This window comes from Numenius arquata, chromosome 2 (genome assembly GCF_964106895.1).
Source record: "Numenius arquata chromosome 2, bNumArq3.hap1.1, whole genome shotgun sequence".
NCBI lineage: Eukaryota > Metazoa > Chordata > Aves > Charadriiformes > Scolopacidae > Numenius > Numenius arquata.
The window spans coordinates 5,167,165-5,187,310 of record NC_133577.1 but is presented as its reverse complement, the minus strand read 5'-3'; the positions used below and the strand labels follow the sequence as shown (position 1 = coordinate 5,187,310).

Below are 20,146 nucleotides of genomic sequence, written 5' to 3'. Positions count from 1 at the left end.
CTGGGAATTTGTCCCTCACATCACGACACAGCTTCTTTTCAAACCGTTGAAGTAGGATAATAATAATCTGAAGACTAATGGTACAGGAAGCCATGGCATAAGGTAGTGTGAGCAGTGAGAGTGTCCAGGTACAGTACAGGTTACCAGGAGGAAGTGAAATGCAGAGGAGAGTCAAGGAGAAAAGAGGAATAGGCAGAATTTTTCAGGGAAAATGAATTGATTAAAAAAAAAAAAATAAATAAATTACCCAACAGACAAAATAACCCCACAGCAACCCTGAAAAGCAGTGAGGCAGAAAAGCATGTACGGACAAAGCAAAATAATGATCATAAAGTGTAGGAAGGGCAAAAGGTAAATCTGAAAATGAAAAATACAAGTTTGTTCTAGCAGACACTGTAGTCCATCGTAAGTATGGCATAAGGTGTCTGTCTCCCAGATATGACAGAATGGCTGTTGTGACCACTGGGAATCCCCATGATTCTGAATTTAAAATTCATAGATCCTCCTGCGATGGTCCTTCAGAAAACAGTTTTAAGTATTAATAATCCTGCATTTAACTGCAAGGTGTGTAGTCGGGGGTCGTTCTTCTGCGAGAAGACCTGATGTGAATTGATTTCTTTTGTTTTAATAAATAAACCAGGCAAACCTACAGAAACATGAACTAGTGTTTTATTTGAGGAGAAAACCTGTAACACCTTCTCTTCCAGGTGGCCCAAACTGGTCTTGGGTAAAGAATCTATACGAAGGTGCTGTTAAGATTTGAACACAAGCCGTAGTTGACCAGTAGTGGCAGAGCTTGTTGAGAAGCTGTGTTTTGGTCCCAGGAGTTGCCACAGGCTGGAGAAACTGCAAAATTAATGATTGTGTCCTACCCTTGTTGCAGATCACTTCACACAGTTGATGCTTGAGATCGTGAAGTCACCAAAAGTGACTGGCCTGTCACCCAAAGGTCTGGCTCTGCTCTTCAGATGTAGGCGATCAGGCAGAAGCAAATAGAATATCCCAATGTTTCGCTTCTGCTCCTCAAATAGAATTGGGCAAACTTCAGGAGTGTGATGGTGGGGACTTGCTGAGTCGGCATAACTCCTGTTGAGCACCCCTCAGCATTTATTCTTTTGGCAGAAAAGTTGGCTTCGCCTGTCAACTGCAGCTGCTTTCACATATCCTGTAAAAACATAAGGAACACAAACCCCTAGCATCTAGGAACGTCTTCCTCCTCTGAATAATTTCTAAAACCATGAAGCTTGAAAATATTTCACAGACTATTTGAAACTATTTTCTGTTCCTTTGAAGAGTGTCGTCTTGGCTGCTGTGTCGGTACAAACTGGTTTTCCTTCCCATCTGTTTCAGCAGCTAGCCCCTCCCTACCTCCTGCTCCACCAGCTCCTTCTCCAGCCCCCACAAAGACCTCCGCAGGGACCACCGACCCTGAAGAAGCCACCAGGCTGCTGACTGAGAAGAGACGCCTTGCCCGGGAGCAGCGGGAACGGGAGGAACAAGAGAGGAAGGAACGAGAAGAGCTTGAAAGGTGATTCTAGGCCTCTGCAGTGGAGCAGATGTGTTTTTAGCATCCTCCTCATGACTCAGTTGAGGTGTTTTGATGCTCTTACAAATGAGAGAAGGGTGCAAGCTTTATCCACTTCTTCTGCAATGCTGGGATCTTGGGTCAGGAATCTGCTGGTTTGGGTTTTTGCCATCCTTTTGGGTTTTTTTGCTCATTTTTCTTGTGCTTGTTTCGTGTTTGCAGGCAGAAGAAGGAGGAGCTGTCGCAGAGGATAGCTGAAGAAAGAGCTCGCCGAGAAGAGGAGGAAGCTCGCAGGCAGGAAGCAGAAAGAAAACGAAAGAGTGCAGAGGAGGAGCGGGAAAAGGAAGAACGGCTGCGCCGACAGGCGGAAGAGAGGGAGCAGAAGGAGAAAGAGGAGATGGAGCGCGTTCAGAAACAAGTATGCGCCCCCCCTGGAACTTCTGTGCCGGCCTCATTGGCAGCAAAGTGGATGAAGCAACACCTCTTATGCAGCACCTAGATTTTACCTAAAAAATCTAAAATTTCAGTGCTATCTATAACGTGAATAGGGTTGTAGCAGAGTTCATTCCACAGAGCTGTTCAAAGAGCAAAGATATTTCTTCTTGGCAAAAACACGTGGTAGGGAGTTGAGTCTTCTTTGGGTTTTTTTTTCCCCTTGTAGAATTTATGTATTTAGAACAAATCCTTTCCTGTTCCTGATAAATCGTGATGAAAAAATCAATAGAGTTGTTTTGGGGGATTCTTATGGATGATGTTAGGAGCACCTCTCCTACGAAGATAGGCTGAGAGTTGGGGGGGGGGTTCAGCCTGGAGAAGAGAAGGCTCCGGGGAGACCTTAGAGCCTGAAGGGGGCTACAGGAGAGATGGGGAGGGACTGTTTGCAAGGGCATGTAGTGATAGGACAAGGGGCAATGGTTTTAAACTAGAGCGGGGTAGATTAGACATTAGGAAGAAGTTCTTTACAATGAGGGTGGTGAGGCACTGGAACAGGTTGCCCAGAGAGGTGGTGGAGGCCCCATCCCTGGAGATACTCGAGGTCAGGCCGGATGAGTCTCTGAGCAACCTGATCTAGTTGAAGATGTCCCTGCTCATTGCAGGGGGGTTGGACTAGATGACTAGGTCCCTTCCAACCCAACACATTCTATGATTCTATGTTATACCAGAGAACTCTTTGTCCCCACGGTTACAGAAAGTCTAGATCCCAAGATAACCAAATGCTCGGAGCGCTGGAGACACGGTGCTGCCAAGTTCTAACCCTACGCCCGGCGTTGCTTTTAGGGGGGGAGTGGGAAGGAGCAGGTTTTGACCGCTTTAGTCAAGCCAAGGAGAACCTTTACCTGGTGCAGTCCTCCTGAAATCAGAGCAGCTGCTTAAAGGACATAAAAGTAAATAAATCAAAACACTATTTTTCAAGCGCTCTCATTTTTTGATGGGCATAATGTTGGTGTTCTGGCTTCAGGGGAGGCTGTGGGTAAGCATTTTGGGTAGGATTCTTCTCTTCTCACACATGCTCTTATTTTGTGCAGGCGCTTTCTCGCCCCCAAAATTCAGCCCTTCAGTGTGCCTCAGAGACATTAGCTTTTTTCTTCTGGTAAACAATCACGTGGACGCTTCTGAAAATGAAAGTTTAAAGGATTGTGTTAGTGAATATGGCTTAGAAACTACAGTTTACTTTTTCAGAAGGCATGTGCCGCTTTCTTTAAAATGCTAAACTGAGGTGCATCCCCAGTTTAGCGCTTAGATAACGCGTGGCCAAGTTTTTTTGGGTGTTGCAGCCTTAACAAATGCACTGTTGCGGTAGTTCCGTCGTACAACACTGTCACTGTCGGGGAGCAAGGCCTCGCTACAGTATATTCCAGACAAGTGTTATATTTAATCAGGAATGGAATGGGAAGCTTGTGCAGATGTACATCTGGCTGTTTGCTCTTGGTCTCATTAAGTGATGACTCTGGTCGCCAAGTGAAACATTCTGCTGCTTTTGTTTGACTCGCAAAAACATCCACCGCTCAAAATGTGAATCTCTTGAATACTTTCCTGGCTGCTGGTTTAATGGTGAGGGTTAGGAAGTGTATCCCTCATTTGTCACCTGGGCAGCTTTCATCCACGTGCCCCAAAAAAGGCAGAGAACCAAATATGACGTCTGTTGTTTAGTTACTCATCTCTTAATGCTGTGCAAAACATGGGAGTTTAATGGAGAAATGTGCAATTCAGTCTGAAAAGATTCTTGGGGACTTGTAAACCCCAAAAGTGTCTTTTCAGGATATTGCAGGTATGCGTAGTTCAGAAGATACCATGTAAATCTATCCTTAAATAGTAAATCATTCTTCATTTCTTGTTCTCAGAAGGAAGAGGAAGCTCGCCTACGGGAAGAGGCAGAGCGGATTCGATTAGAACGCGAAAAGCATTTCCAAAGAGAAGAGCAAGAGCGCTTGGAAAGGAAGAAGGTAACTCAGTACATGCAGAGAAACGGGAATTAATTTTGCCGTAGCAGTTCGCTTCCACCTCCGCTGTAGAAAGTTATCCCTGATCTAAATGCGCCCTTAGAAAAGCTGCTGTCCTCATCTGAAAGTGAAGGGAATGTTGCCAACAGTAATAAATAATTCATCTTTTTGCAATAAACAAATGCAACTGATACATGACAAGCAGTTGTGGTTCGGGAGAGATATTTTTAAATTAATGCCAGCAAACATTATTTTATGGAATCTCAGAACCATAGAATGGTTTTGGTTGGGAGGGACCTTAAAGATCATCCAGTTCCAACCCCCTGCCATGGGCAGGGACACCTCCCACCAGACCAGGTTGCTCAAAGCCTCGTCCAGCCTGGCCTTGAACCCCTCCAGGGATGGGGCAGCCACAGCTTCTCTGGGCAACCTGTTCCAGTGCCTCACCACCCTCACAGGAAAGAATTTCTTCCTAAGATCTAATCTAAATCTCCCCTCTTTCAGTTTAAAACCACTACCCCTTGTCATATGGCTCCACTCCCTGATCAAATGTCCCTCCCATTAATTTTACCCCTTGACATTTCATTGCAGAGGCTCGAGGAGATCATGAAGAGAACCAGGCGTGTAGAAGCTGTAGATAAGGTCAGTGCTGCTACTTAACTTGTGTAAATATTGGGCATGTTTCACTTTAGTGCCATTTTTAATTTACAAAACTCTGCTTCCTTTGTAGAAACCCAATGACCAGCAGAATGGACATATATCCAAGGCAAATATTACCGGAGAAGCAGGTACCGTGTTTAACTGTGCCCCGAGCACAATGGGCGATTGTGAGAGGAGGATAACTGAAGCCCTAGCAAACATTAGTTAGCCTTTCCCTATAGGTAATTAGCCATTACTAAATGAGTCAGCTCTTTTAGCAACTTTGTCACATTGGTGTTTAATGAGAGGGAGTTGCTTACCAAGTTTAATTATTTATTAAGTGAAAAGAAACAAATTCTTTTTCTGATTCTGATGGCAAAAGAAACCGATTCTCTATTGTCTTTTCCATGGTGTTACAGATGTGGTTGTTTCAGACTTACTCCATTTCCTGAAGGGGTTATTTCATCTCAGTCCTCAAAACAAACTGTTCGTTATCCAAACACCTCCCTGTGATCTCTCTTCCACACCTGCTGCCTTATTCACTTGGTTTTAACATCTATTTCTTTCAAAATTTGGCTCCTACAAAAGTTTAGAGCCTCCCTGTCCCATGGACCTGTTGGAACGGGTCCAGCGGAGGGCCATGAAGATGATCAGAGGGATGGAGCCCCTCTGCTGTGAGGACAGGCTGAGAGAGCTGGGGCTGTTTAGCCTGGAGAAGAGAAGGCTCCGGGGAGACCTCATAGCAGCCTTCCAATATCTGAAGGGAGCCTACAGGAGAGCTGGAGAGGGACTCTTTGTCAGGAAGTGTAGTGACAGGACAAGGGGTAACGGTTTTAAATTGGAAGAGGGGAGATTTAGATTAGATATTAGGAGGAAATTCTGTGAGGGTGGTGAGGCACTGGAACAGGTTGCCCAGAGAAGCTGTGGCTGCCCCATCCCTGGAGGGGTTCAAGGCCAGGCTGGATGGGGCTTTGAGCAACCTGGTCTGGTGGGAGGTGTCCCTGCCCATGGCAGGGGCTTGGAACTGGATGATCTTTAAGGTCCCTTCCAACTCTAACCATTCTACGATTCTAAAGATACTGAAGTCGAGCTATCGAATGGCTTATCCGATTGTAGCACGACACGTTTCTCTCCCGTGTTTGAGTGATGTGGGAGAGAAATAACGGCACTGGCTGCGCGTACTGCCTTTTGTTTGTTTGATGTTTAAAGTGAAGGCTATACTTAGCACTGCCAGGAAACCTTTTGTCACAGATTTCATTACGTGTGTTTGGAAGTTACTTGTTTGCATATCTTGGGGGGAGGTGAAAGTTATAGCCCTGTTTGAAGGTGCTGTAAACCATTTAAACAGTTCTTGAAACTATAAATGGCTGTGTAACCTGTGGCCAGCGCTTTCCTGTGGGGGAGGTAGCAGACAGTCAGTTTCCTAAGGCATAGGAGAATTTGGAGCTCCGTTTCCCATGGCCCAAGGGAATGCTGGAGGCCTTGAGTGACTGGATAAAAAGAAAACTGCCCTTGTACTCTTTGGCTTTGCTTTATCTAGATTTGCTTTTGAGTTAAAGGGATGAATGAATGCAAGCGTTTCGGCCAACTCTTAACTTGACGTATTATGCTCTAACAGAGTTCTGTTTATTCATAAATGGTGAATTTTCTTTTTTTTCAGTCTTGCTGTTTGGCAAAATATGAGAAGACCTTTTGTGGGAATGGTCAAATCACACAATGAAACAAAATCCATTACCTTTTTGTCATTTGTTTGGCCTCTGCTTTAAAATAGAAGATAACTCTCCAAAGCAGAAGAACTTTCTTCTGCTTTTCTCTTTTAAATGTTGAAGCCAGTGCATTTTCTTCTTGTTCCACTTTCAAAAGCACCAAAACCTGTATTGCTAATATCTTTTATGTAAAAGCTTGCCAAAGATCAGACTAAGACATTTGGTGTAGAAGTCTTCAACCCAAGAGTTTCGAGCGTAGCAAAATGAGAGCAGATGAAGGAAAGTCCCCTCAGATGAGGTTTTGGGTAACGAAGATAAATGTGTCCCAGCCTATAAATGCTGAATTATCCCTGTGATTATCGTGATAGATGCTGGTACGGGGGGAGCAATTGCTTCCTTTAACTGAGCTGTAGTCACCTCACGTGACTGTAGATACAACACAGAAGGGTGTAGTTGCACTTTAAAAGAACATAGAATCATAGAATTGTTGAGGTTGGAAGGGACCTTTAAGATCATCTAGTCCAGCCATCAACCTGACTCTGATTAAAAATCAACAAAACCATGTCTTTAAGCACTATGTCAACCCGTCTTTTGAATACCTCCAGGGATGGTGCCTCAGCCACTTCCCTGGGCAGCCCGTTCCAAGGCTTAATGACTCTTTCAGTGTAAACATTTTTCCTAATATCCAATCTGAACCTCCCCTGGCACAACTTGAGGCCATTTCCTCTTGTCCTATCGCCTGTGGAAATGGCCGAAGAGCATCTTGAGGCAGACAGTAACATCTATCGTACAGTCTTCGGGATGAGGCACAAGGATACTCTGATTTTATGTTGCTCTCCACAGCATTCTATAGTCGTGATTTGGTACTTAGTAACAGAAGTATACTTCCCATGGAGGTTTTCTCCTCCTGATTTCCTTTTGGGTTGCAGTCAGTGATCAACACAGGAACCAAGAAATCATAGAATCATAGAATGGTTTGGGTTGGAAGGGACCTTAAAGATCATCCAGTTCCAAGCCCCCTGCCATGGGCAGGGACACCTCCCACCAGACCAGGTTGCTCCAAGCCCCATCCAGCCTGGCCTTGAACATCTCCAGGGATGGGGCAGCCACAGCTTCTCTGGGCAACCTGGGCCAGGGTCTCACCACCCTCACAGCAAAGAATTTCCTCCTAATATCTTATCTAAATCTCCCCTCTTTCAGTTTAAAACCGTTACCCCTTGTCCTGTCACTACACTTCCTGACAAAGAGTCCCTCTCCGGCTCTCCTGTAGGCTCCCTTCAGATATTGGAAGGCTGCTATGAGGTCTCCCCGGAGCCTTCTCTTCTCCAGGCTGAACAACCCCAGCTCTCTCAGCCTGTCTTCATAGGGGAGGTGCTCCAGCCCTCTGATCATCTTCATGGCCCTCCGCTGGGCCCGGTCCAACAGGTCCATGTCCTTCCTGTGTTGAGGACTCCAAAGCTGGACACAGTATTCCAGGTGGGGTCTCACGAGCGCAGAGTAGAGGGGTAGAATCACCTCCCTGGTCCTGTTGGCCACGCTTCTCTTGATGCAGCCCAGGATGCGGTTGGCTTTCTGGGCTGCCAGCGCACATTGCCGGCTCATGTTGAGCTTCTCGTCCACCAACACCCCCAAGTCCGGTGTATGGAATTGATGATGTCCCAGTGTTCTCCTGTTCCATCCTCTCTTGCTGCTTGAAAAGTGTCAGCATAATATTCTGTCGGAGATCTGCCTGTTTTGACCACTGCCTTATGAGTTGGAGTAGCGTATATCGCTGCAAAATGTTTATTCTTGTCTGTCGAGCTATACCTTGGGAATCTGTGGCTTTTACTTCCGACCTGAAGCGGGGCTTGTGTGCCCAAAAACTTGACGTGTGGGAACTGTAGCTTTCCTTGACTGTGCTGTCTTTTGTAGGAAATGTTTTAGCCTAATTTTACGTGGCTTGGTTTTATGAAAACCTGTTTTCTCTCTCTAGGGGTGCCCAGTCCCACGTCTCCCCTGGGACCTGCAGGAGGAGCCCAGCTCCAGCCGGCGCCGCCTCCTCCCCACAACGGGCAGCCCGTCCCCTGCGCGCGTGTGGCCGTTTCATCCCCCCTAAACACGGACAGGTAAGAACAACTGCGGGGTGTTGGGAGGGTGTTTAGAGGAGGAGGGTTCCTACAGTAATAAATTCTTTGCAGATCCATGTATTCGTTAACTAAACGAGATACAGCTGGTCCATCTGCCTCGTTTCCTCTTCCCACGTTCCTCTTTCCCTCAGCAGGAACCCATTTTTGCCAACCGATAGGGAAGGATTTTGTTAAAAACACAGCACGTTCTTTGCGGTGTTTGGGACGGTGCGGCGTTTGCCAGCAATTATTAGGTAAATTGAAACTTAATGGAAAGGGCAAATTTATTTTTTTTTTTTTTCCTCTTCCTTTCCATGAATAAAAACCACTTCTGGGTTTGCGGCGCTGCTCTTCTGGATGGGAATAATGAACTCTGTGCTTTCAGCCTGGGTGTTTCCAGTTCTGAGCTGCTCGAAGCGTTCGCAAGTTTTTCTCATCGAGCGCAAGTCCCTCATGTGAGAGCCCCAGAACTGCTCATTTTTGGCTTTGCGTTTTTTTTTTTTAAAAAAAAAAAAAGCACCTTTGTCCTCTCTAAGGAGAATTTGGGGAGATATTTGGGGAGTACTGTGTCCAGTTTTGGGCCCCCTACCACAAGAGGGACATTGAGGTGCTGGAGCGGGTCCAGAGAAGGGCAACGAAGCTGGTGAGGGGTCTGGAGCACAAGTCTTACGAGGAGAGGCTGAGGGAGCTGGGGTTGTTCAGTCTGGGGAAGAGGAGACTGAGGGGAGACCTTATTGTTCTGTACAAGTACCTGAAAGGAGGCTGTAGAGAGGCGGGGGTCGGTCTCTTCTCCCAAGTCACAGATGATAGGACAAGGGGTAATGGCTTCAAGTTGCGCCAGGGGAAGTTCAGGTTGGATATTAGGAAACATTTCTTTACTGAAAGGGTTATCAGGCATTGGAATGGGCTGCCCAGGGAGGTGGTGGAGTCACCATCCCTGGAGGTATTTAAGAAACGTGTAGACATGGTTCTTCAGGGCATGCTCTAGTGTCCAAGATTACTGGTTTGTGGTGGGGTGCTGTGTGGGTGGGTGATGGTTTTTGGTTTGGTTGTTGTTGTTGTGTGTTCAGGTGGTGGGTGGTGGTTTTGTTTGTGGTGGTTTTTTTTGGGTTTTTTTGGTTTTGTTTTTTTTTTTTTTTTTTTTTTTTACTGTTGGTTGGACTCGATGATCTCTGAGGTCCCTTCCAACCACTACGATTCTGATTCTGATTTAACACGGGGAGCTCTCTGTAGCCACGAAGCAAATCACTCAGACTTTGAGAAATTGTTGAGATGCTTGAAATCTCGGTGCTGGACCGAGCGAAGTCATCTTTTCCATAAGCATAAGCTGTCAGTTATTTCAATTTTAGTGATGCAGGAAGCCAAAGAATCCCGTAGTCCTTTCATGTTTTATGCAGGCAGAGCCAGAATATGCATGGAAAAACCGTGGGACGGCATCACGCGGGCTGTGATGGGCGGGATGCCTCAGGGTGTGATTGGCACTAATTGAAGGAGGAATTTGCCCTCTCTGGGTCCCTCCGTGTGCCTGGGGGGCTCTCAGCCCGCTGTCACGCTGACAGGGGTGCTCCTGCTGAGAGAAGGTCTGTCAGTGACACGGAGCTGCCTCATCGTTGTCTCGGGCAGCTATTAATTGTTAATCGCTCCCAGCCTTATACGCACCTTGATGTTTGTAATATAAAATGTGCCGCGCTAATGAGCGCTGTCATGGAGCATTATAATCCGTGTGGAAGGAACCTCGGAATGGCTGAAGCGAAGAGCGAATAAATGAGGCTGAGGAAGAGTGACAGAAGCGGGAAGCGCGTGTAAGGCTGTGGAGGGGGAAGCTTTGCCAGGTTTGGGGGCGGAGGCACTCACTTTAGGGGTACATCCTCTAAAAGACAAACGTTGAGGTGCTCAGTAGCATCTAGTGTAAGTTTATAGAATCATAGCATGGTTAGAGTTGGAAGGGACCTTAAAGATCATCCATTTCCACCCCCCTGCCATGGGCAGGGACACCTCCCACCAGACCAGGTTGCTCAAAGCCCCATCCAGCCTGGCCTTGAACCCCACCAGGGATGGGGCAGCCACAGCTTCTCTGGGCAACCTGGGCCAGTGTCTCACCACCCTCACAGGAAAGAATTTCTTCCTAAGATCTAATCTCAATCTCCCCTCTTTCAGTTTAAAACCATGACCCCTTGTCCTATGGCTCCACTGCCTGATCAAGAGTCCCTCCCCATCTCTCCTGTAGCCCCTTTAGGTACTGGAAGGGGCTAAGATCTCCCTGGAGCCTTCTCTTCTCCAGGCTGAACAGCCCCAACTCTCTCAGCCTGTCCTCACAGCAGAGGTGCTCCATCCCTCTGATCATCTTCGTGGCCCTTCTCTGGACCTGTTCCAACAGGTCCATGTCCTTCCTGTGTTGAGGACTCCAAAGCTGGACACAGGATTCCAGGTGGGGTCTCACAAGCGCAGAGTAGAGGGGTAGAATCACCTCCCTGGCCCTGCTGGCCACACTTCTCTTGATGCAGCCCAGGATGGGGTTGGCTTTCTGGGCTGCCAGTGCATTTTGCTGGCTCATGTCAAGCTTCTCATCCACCAACACCAACACGTCCTTCTCCTCAGGGCTGCTCTCAAGCTTGGCCCAGGTGCTTCCATGGTCACGAATACAACCCAACTGAGAAAAATTAAAAGAATTCTGGGGGAGTTTGGGCAACTGATTTAGGTAATTCACCGTTCTCTGTTGCTGCTTTTGATGAGCAATGCAGATCTCGTTGTCATACCGGAACTTCATTAGCTTTCCATGACAATTGATCTTCATAAACCCTAATGAAAAGGCTGTGATCTGCTCCATTATTTGCCATGTATCTATTGTCAGCAATTATTAGTTTTATTAATAAACATTTAATGCAGATGGTGGGTCGGCACAATCGTCTATCCCACCTAATAGTTTGTCAACATTTTTATTGGTGTTCCTCCTCCTGTGTTTTAAACAAATGAACGCTACTCAGTTTTCCTTAGGCTCAAAGCTTCTTCGCTTTGAACAGTGAAAGAAAAAACCAGAAATATTTGCTTGTGAATTGATCCGTTTTCCCATCTTAGCACTCAAAGGTTTTCAAGTAGAACTTACGCGAATTCTCAGTTGGTAAAAACAATTTCTTTTTCCGTAGTTGTCTGAGTTAAAATGACGTGTCTGAACACGAACGTGATTATTTATTTTTTTTTGTGGTGTGGCAGTTTTAAGTGGTGCTGGGGGGGCTCTGATTTTGCCACCTGTGAAGCTGTCCTTGAGCTGCTTGCGAGACTGTTGTGTTCGGAAACACGCTCTGAATAACTCGGGCAACTTCTTTCTATTTTATTACGTGGGTGTCTTGCTACACCTTACGGAATATGTTAAAATGCCAAATTTACTCGGTTCTTAGAAACATACGTGCAATATTGGACTCCTGAAAAGGAGTTCTCTGGTGTGCTGGGTACTGAGACGTGGCTAAGAATGTAACAAGGCAGTAGGAATGGCTGTAGCAGCTCAAAAATCTGTCCTTCTTTTTTTTTTTTCTTTAATGTTTTTTGCTTTAACGGCCTGTAGCAGTCACTTAGGGAGAGAGTGTAACGGAAATAAAGGTAACTACCAGGAGACGCTGTGGTCAAGGAAGGGTTACTAAAGCATTATGGTCCAAATGGGCTCAAGCAGTCCCTAAGCTGCTAATTACCAGAAGCTGGAGGATATACCAATCTCCTGGGAATTTGTCTAATCTTTTGAGCTTATGGCCTCTAAGATGTCCGGTGGAATTAATTCCACCGTTCGGTTTTTCCCTTTGTTTCTTCTAAACTTGCTCCCCTAGTAATCTGGTGGAGCAAACAGCATAATAGATAGAACATTTTACAGGATAAAATATAGAAGATTTGTAATCGTGGTTTCCTTTTCTGTACCCCCTTTCTGATTGCACACTCCCCTGTCTCAGAGACATCTTTCACGTCTGTGAATTTGGTCTAATTCTAATGCTGGCAGCGCAATGGCAATTAAATAGGAAGAACTATTTATCCATGGAGTCAGGCAATCAATCAGGAACGTTCATATCTGTTCACAGAAGCAAGAGTCATCTTCATTGCAGCAACGCTTGTTGAAGTATTACACTGTTTGATTTATATGACTGGGGTTGACCTGCTGGAGAGCAGCTCTGAGGAAAAACACCTGGGAGTCCTGGTGGACAACAGGATGACCATGAGCCAGCAATGTGCCCTTGTGGCCAAGAAGGCCAATGGCAGCCTGTATCAGGGTGCATCAGGAAGAGTGTGACCAGCCGGTCGAGGGAGGTCATCCTCCCCCTCTGCTCTGCCCTGGTGAGCCCCATCTGGAGCACTGTGTCCTGTTCTGGGCTCCCCAGTTCAAGAAGGACAGGGAACTGCTGGAAAGGGTACAGCAGAGGACCACAAAGATGATGAAGGGACTAGAACATCTCTCTGATGAGGAAAGGCTGAGGGACTTGGGTCTTTTTAGTCTGGAGAAGAGAAGGCTGAGGGGGGATCTGATCAACACCTATAAATACTTAAAGGGTGGGTGTCAGGAAGATGGGGCCAGTCTTTTTTCAGTGGTGCCCAGGGACAGGACAAGAGGTAACAGGCACAAACTTGAACATGGGAAGTTCCATCTAAACATGAGGAGGAACTTCTTTCCTGTGAGGGTGCCAGAGCCCTGGAACAGGCTGCCCAGGGAGGTGGTGGAGTCTCCGTCTCTGGAGACATTCTAAACCCACCTGTTCCTGTGCAACCTGCTCTAGGTGGACCTGCTCTGGCAGGGGGTTGGACTAGATGATCTCCAGAAGTCCCTGCCAACCCCATATCATTCTGTGATTCTGTGACTGAGCAGTTGCTTTCTTCCCCCTTTTTTCTTATCCCATCCATCAAACGTGCCCTGTTATCCCAGCTCTGGTAAGGTTAGTGGTAGTAGATGGGGATAAAATAAGTAATAGGATGCTTTAGAGTGAATAATAACCTAATAATTATATATTATAGAGCAGGTTTTATTAGTCCTAAAATAGGATTTCACAGATTCTGCTCCTCATCTCACAGATGTGCCTCTCTGGCACCAAAGGGTGATGCGAGTTGTGACCTCTCGCAGGCCACCAGCAGGATTTTGGGGTCTGCTCCCAGACTCAGAGCAGGGAAACATGCTTTTCACTTTGAAATTAGCTCAGCGTATCCACAGACTGAAACAAGGGAAAAGCCTTGCTGAAAAAGAACCGGTGGTGGGTTTGATAAACTGGGAAAGGCTTGATGTGAAAACCAGTGTGTCACTCTCACGGGAAATCTGGGCTTTGGATAAAGCGCTGCCACTTTCAACAGAGCAAAGACTATTTTCTGCCTCTTGGGAAGTTCTGTACAACAGTTGTGTTATTGTTTGGGAAGAGCTGCACACCCAAAGCAGCCGGCAAATTAAAATAAACCACGTGCCATTTACAAGCAGGTTTGCGTTAATGGTTTTTGGTTTTTAAGACCAGTACATGTACTGCCAGGAGAAAATCAGCCTGTGAAACCAAAGCATCGGCTCAGAAATGGCTGAGGAAACTGATAGCTTTGTTTACATCTAGAAAAATTGCATCTGAGCCTTTGTGGCTGAAGCGTTTCCAGATCACCTGAACAGTCGTGGTGTGGTCAGGACAGGGAACAGGCACCCAATGCTGTCGGGATCTAACTGTTGAGGGCCTTCAAAAGCACCGGTGAAAGATGACACGGTTGTTGAGTGTCAGTTGAGTACTTGCCCTTTCTCCAGGAGGTTGTGGTCCCATTACTGTCATCCTGCTCGCTGAAGTAGCACCGTAGTTTCTCCCCTCTGGCAAGACAGAGGATTTGACAATCCGAGGCCTAATGAAAGGGTTGGGAGAGGGAAGACTGAGACACCATCAGGCTTCTTCTCGGGAGGGTGTGTGTAATTGGGGAGCGTGTCTGTGCTCGTGCTGCTCACACGACGTGTCTGTCAGGTGGGACACAGAGAAAGAAAGTGGAGATTGACATGAGGGATGGTGGAAGGTGTTTCTTTTGGCTTGGGGATGCTCAACGGGAGGAGTGAGGAGTCAAGAAGCCTCTTGGGAATAAGCCCAAAGAACTTGCAGGGGAGGAGGGAGTGAAAGGAGAACTGCATCGTAAGTTCTCTGAGGGGCAGGTAGGAGAGGCTGTTCCAAACCTGGAGCTGATGCAAGGAATGACAGAAACGACAATGACCTTATCTAAGGGCAATGACGTTGAATTGTAGTAAGAGGAAGGGTATGGCAAAGGTTATGGGAGCTCAGGAAGGTGTTAGAGGCTGTAAATTCCATTCGGTGGGTGGCTCAAGATAGTAGTGGTGCTGCCGGGGTTTCACTGAATTTCACTGAATTTTTAGAGTTGGAAGGGTCCATAAAGATCATCTAGTCCAACTCCCCTGCTGAAGCAGGATTGCCCAGAGCACGTCAGAGCAATTCCTTACTGCTCCCCGTTTCCATCCCTTCTGGGAACTGCAGTTTCCATCAAGCTCTCTGTGGTTCTGGCACAACCACCCTGGGTATTTGAGGGAAGGCACATCTAGCACTTGGATCCAAAAATGGGTTTTCTACTTTGGTGGAAGGATCGTTTCGTTTTTACTGGCTAAAGGAATGCTCTGGATCAACGCCGACTTTCTCGTTTCTAATATCGCTTTGAGGAGGACTCAATTTCTGTTCTAGGTGAACTCTATGAGGAAATACCTGTTTCTCTTTCAGCAATCTCAATCCAGAGAAAAACGCAAACGGGATGTCTATGCAGAACGATAACTTCGAAGAGATCATAAACCTGCCCATCGGCTCTAAACCATCCCGGCTGGACGCCATGAACAACGACGGAAGCAATAGTCCCCAAATCCCTTTGAATCCCATTCTAGCCTTTGAAGACAAGGGGACTCTTTTGCCTCAGGTAGATAGTGTTCAGACACATCAAACAGCAGGTGGGTTTGCCTTGATTCGTTAACACCTGTAACGCGTTGTCATTGACCTAGAGCTCTTAATTGATGAGAGCGCGGTCACGCTGCGCTTTCTGCCATCTCAAGTTGCTTGAAAATGTTCGCCCTGTGCTTTGAAACAGAAACGGTGACAGGGACAACCGCTGTTCCCATCAGCAATCGCGTTCCGGTGCTGCACGGGTAACAGCCGATACCCGCGTGCGGGAGGGGAGCTGGTGCCTCCCTTCTGTGTAAAATTAAGGGTTTCTTTTCCCTCGTCGAGTTCTTGCCGCATTAATATGGAGGGGTGGGTTTGCCGCATGCTAGATTTCTCTGAGTGACATCACGGCTATTAAAGGCCATTAGATAAACATCTACTAATTTAGCAAACTCAGTTGGACATCCACTTTCATAGATTCACAGATTAGTCCAGGCCGGAAGGGACCACCAAAGGTCATCTAGTCCGACCTCCCCGCAGTCAGCAGGGACACCCCCAACTAGACCAGGTTGCCCAGGGCCTCATCGAGCTTCACCTTGAATGTCTCCAGGGAAGGGGCCTCAACCACCTCCCTGGGCAACCTGTTCCAGTGCTCCACCACCCTCATAGTAAAGAACTTCTTCCTAATATCCAATCTAAATCTCCCCTTCTCCAGTTTAAAGCCATTGCCCCTCATTCTGTCACTGCAGGCCTTTGTAAACAGACCCTCTCCAGTCTTCCTGTAGCCCCCCTCAGGGACTGGAAGGCCGCTATGAGGTCTCCCCGGAGCCTCCTCTTCTCCAGGCTGAACATCCCCAGCTCCCTCAGCCTGTCCTCGTAGCAGAGGTGCTCCAACCCCCCGATCATTTTCGTGGCCCTCCTCTGGACCACTTTCTGTGGCTAGAAAACGTAAGGAAAATCAGCTTACAATGAAATAACGGCATAAACACGTAGCGCTTTGAAGTAGGCGGTGTGGCCTCTTTGCTGACCTGTCCCTTTTTGATCCCTTCTGTTGTAGAAGTGATCTGAGTTGTTCCTTCTGAAGAACCAAAGGTGACACGAGCGTCTCTGCAGTCAGCGGAGTTTCTTCCCCTGCTATGAAGGAGTGGTTTATTTTTTTGTTGTTGTTGCTCTCCGGTTTTTTAAAAGATTTATCTATCTTTTTTGGAAGGACTTTAGTAAAACCAGCAGAAGAGATGATGGGAATAGACTTGGATCACCTTTCTGATAGCTTTCATCACTAGCTAAAAAAAAAAAAAAAAAAAACACAACAAAAAAAAAAACACCAAAAAAATCATGCTTCACGTGCATTACTTAATATGGCTTTTTTTTTCCAACAAGCTTTTTCTGTTAGTCAATGGATATTTCTGCATTCCTTGAGACACAAGACACTGGAATCTGAAAGCGATGGGCTGATTTGGGGTGGTGGGACCGATGGGGTTTTTTTGTGGTTTTTTTTTTTTCCAAAAAATAAAAGGTGGGGGTTGGTTTCAAAGGCGTAATTGTAAAATTGGCAAAGAATCTTTTACACTTTGCGGTTCTAATACTTGAAAACCAAATACCTCGTTGCTCTACGAGTAGAGTTTAATGGGGTGTTTTATTTAAACCTGTTGGTTTAAATATTATTGCAGAGAACTCTTAATTATGGGGGCAAAGTATAGGCTTCTGTATCAGGTTCTTGTAAATGTAATTCCTCCAGGGACATTCTGTAAATTGAGATGTCGCTATGATCTTCTCACGTTTTCTCTAAAAAAAAAAAAAAAAAAAAAAACACAAAACGAGGCAGGTTTTAAAATGTGAACATTTGAAAGCGTTATTTTTTCATGGACAAGAGGAAAAAAAAAAAAAAAAAAAACCACTACTGTTCTCCTAGATGATGTATTTATGAATTTTGTTCAGTACGGAAAGAAATCATTTAATTGAATAAATTAGAAAAATGTGGTAAAATGATCCCGAACACTTGATTATTTTGTTTGTTTTAGTTACATCCGTGGTCACGGGACCATAAACGGTGTGTGCGCACACTCGCAGGGAAACACCCGAGTCCTGGAAGTTGCTGCTGTTCCCAACGATGGAGGACTTTTCCTTTGCCTTATCAGACTATTAAAGACTGTGAAACCTTGAAATAGTTGATTATTTATTTTTTTTTCGGACGGTGAAGCGGGTTCGTTCGGAGATATTTTTTTTGGGGGGGAAGGGTGTTTTTTGCTCGTTTCAGAGCAAACGGAAAACGGTGATTGTTTGTGCTTTTTACGTAGAGTGTGATTTTTATAAAGCGGTGCAGAGTGAGTGATAGGAGGAGCAGCACAGGTTGCTTTTTCTTTTCTTTTGACGCCGATTTCTACCCTCATCGGTCCATCCCTCGCTTTTGGTCGCTCTTGGGCGGAACTGTAAACTTTACACCTTTCTGTGCTTTGAGAAACGACGCTCTTACAGGTAGAGCTGATCTGAGGTTGAAGCCCCGACCGGGGCTTGAGGCGTTGCTCACCGAAGCGGGTGAGAAGATCCTCGACTGGGGGAAAGGGAGGTTTATGGGGTTCCAGTTCACGCTCCCAGAGAACGTACCGTCGAGGTTCCTGCACTTGCCTTTGGGGAACGTGGAGCTGGGCCCGGAGGAAGCAGAGAAGTCTGTGCAGCAGAAGAAATCCCCTGAAGAATTTTTTGGGAAGAAATGACTTTCTGCTGCTGCCGCCGAGTGTTCACCTGACCCAGGAGACGGGATATAAGCAATGGAAACGCAACGAAAGAGACTTCATCTGCCCGAATCTGCGTGGAAGGGAAAAACCAGCCGCACAACAGTAGCTCGTGACGCAGTAAAATGGATTGGGTTCCTTTCTTGCTTTCTTTAGCTTTCCGTGTACGTAGCCACGATATTTTGAAGTGTCCAAAGTATGTAGTTTTTCTTTAAACCTACATAGAGCATGTAAGTACCAAATAAAACTTGTTTGAAATATTTATTTCTATTTATATTTTCGTTTTCTTGCATAGCTGAGGCAGGAGGGTCAATCTGTGATGGAAAACTCTTCTTGCTCCTCCTGCTCTGCTTAAAACTTTCCTTCAGGTTTCCTCTAATCTCGTCACTGGAAAATTAGCAGAGAGTCACTTGCAGCTCGAAACAGAGCCAAGAAATAGCCAGTAAGATTTCGCTTCAGTTTTAAGTCTGAGGATTCATTTAGGCTCAGGTTTAAATTCTCTTGATCTCGATTTATTTAGGCTCAGCTGTAAATTACGCTGATCTGGGTTTTTTGTGAGCCTTCGGGACTCTTGCTTCGCTGTTTGCAAGCACAGAAGAGCCTGCTTCGTTCCTCGTGTGCGTCTTGGTCGGTTGCTGTTTTGAACAGGACTGCGGTTAAAACCAATTTATAATTATATTCATTCCAGATTTGCTTCACTTGTTTCACGTGTCTCTTATCTCCTCGTTCCTGATGGAGAATGTTTTGTCATTTTCTTTTTTTTGCTAAGACCCTGACCTAATATTTGCAGTGAAATCCCGAAGAGTAAGAGATACTGGATTAGATTCTGATGTCATTACTTAATATTGCACTGATTTTCTTTTTGGAAAATGATCTAAAGTCGCCAAAGGAGGTGGCCTGATGTTTGAGATGTTGCGATTTATGTCATTCGGCTCGCTGTGGGTCTCCGTTTCAATAAGCCCCACTGCCCACAGCTGAGCACGTGGGTCTTTCACAGGAGATTTCAAAAGAAACCTCCTGTCACACCTGGCTATTGAAAATGCCACCCTGGGTCACCTGCAGCCTCTCGCTGCCCTGGGGGGGGTGGGTTGGTTTTTTTGAACAGTACTATTGGAGTTTTTGCAGTTATTAAAAGGAATCATTAACCTTAATGCCTCCCCCAAGCATCAAAACTAACCTTAGAGATTTGGGCCACAGCAAAATGTAATGATGAGCTCTTAGTTGACAGAATAATATTTTTTTTATTAGTATTATTATTACTTTTTTAATCTCATTTTTATTCCATGTTTGTAGCCAGTAGCAGCTCTAAAGCTCTATGTTCGTGTAAGAGTTATACCGTGGTCAGAAGTACCTCAAAAGGCAGGAAACTCTTCTGAAATGTTTTCAGAAGAAGCTGTGCCATCCGGGAGCAGATGTTTGCCGTGAGAGTGGTTCCCAGATTTCAGTGTTCCATCCTGGCCTGTATCAGGAACAGCGTGGCCAGCAGGAGCAGGGCAGTGATGGTGCCTCTGCACTGGGCACTGGTGAGGCCTCACCTCGAGTGCTGTGTTCAGTTCTGGGCCCCTCACTGCAGGAAGGACATTGAGCTGCTGGAGCGTGTCCAGAGAAGAGCCACCAAGCTGGTGAGGGGTCTGGAGAACAAGTCATATTGAGGAGAGGCTGAGGGGACCGGGCACGTTGAGTTTGGAGAAGAGGAGGCTGAGGGGGGACCTCATTGCCCTCTACAACTCCCTGAAAGGAGGGTGTAGAGAGGTGGGTGTTGGCCTCTTCTCCCAAGGGAATAATGACAGGACCAGAGGAAATGGTCTGAAGTTGGGGCAGGGGAGGTTTAGATTAGATATCAGGAAGAATGACTTTCCTGAGAGAGTGGTCAGGCACTGGACCAGCCTGCCCAGGGAGGTGGTGGAGCCATCCCTGGAGGTATTTAGGAAACGTGTAGACATGGCACTTCAGGGCATGCTCTAGTGCCCGGGATTGTTGGGTTGTGGCTGTTTGTGGGTGGGTGTGGGGTGTGGTTGTGGGTGGGTTTGGTTTGGTTTGGTTTTGGTGTTCTGGGATTTTTTGGGTTTTTTTGTTTGTTTGCTTGTTTGTTTTTGTTGGTTGGACTCGATGATCTCAAAGGTCCCATCCAACCAAAA

At 46.3% G+C, this 20,146-nt stretch overlaps 1 protein-coding gene across 1 annotated transcript in view; it reads left to right on the top strand.

Moving 5' to 3' along the window:
- Nucleotides 1-17,990, top strand: part of MAP7 (microtubule associated protein 7) — a 130,335-nt gene extending 112,345 nt beyond the window's left edge. The window contains exons 12-20 of the mRNA XM_074144616.1: nucleotides 1,351-1,528; nucleotides 1,748-1,943; nucleotides 3,868-3,969; nucleotides 4,558-4,608; nucleotides 4,697-4,754; nucleotides 8,284-8,416; nucleotides 15,124-15,344; nucleotides 17,574-17,600; nucleotides 17,752-17,990. Coding sequence (XP_074000717.1) covers nucleotides 1,351-1,528; nucleotides 1,748-1,943; nucleotides 3,868-3,969; nucleotides 4,558-4,608; nucleotides 4,697-4,754; nucleotides 8,284-8,416; nucleotides 15,124-15,344; nucleotides 17,574-17,600; nucleotides 17,752-17,990 — 1,205 coding nt within the window. The remainder of the gene's footprint in view (nucleotides 1-1,350; nucleotides 1,529-1,747; nucleotides 1,944-3,867; nucleotides 3,970-4,557; nucleotides 4,609-4,696; nucleotides 4,755-8,283; nucleotides 8,417-15,123; nucleotides 15,345-17,573; nucleotides 17,601-17,751) is intronic.
- Nucleotides 17,991-20,146: the final 2,156 nt, after the last annotated feature.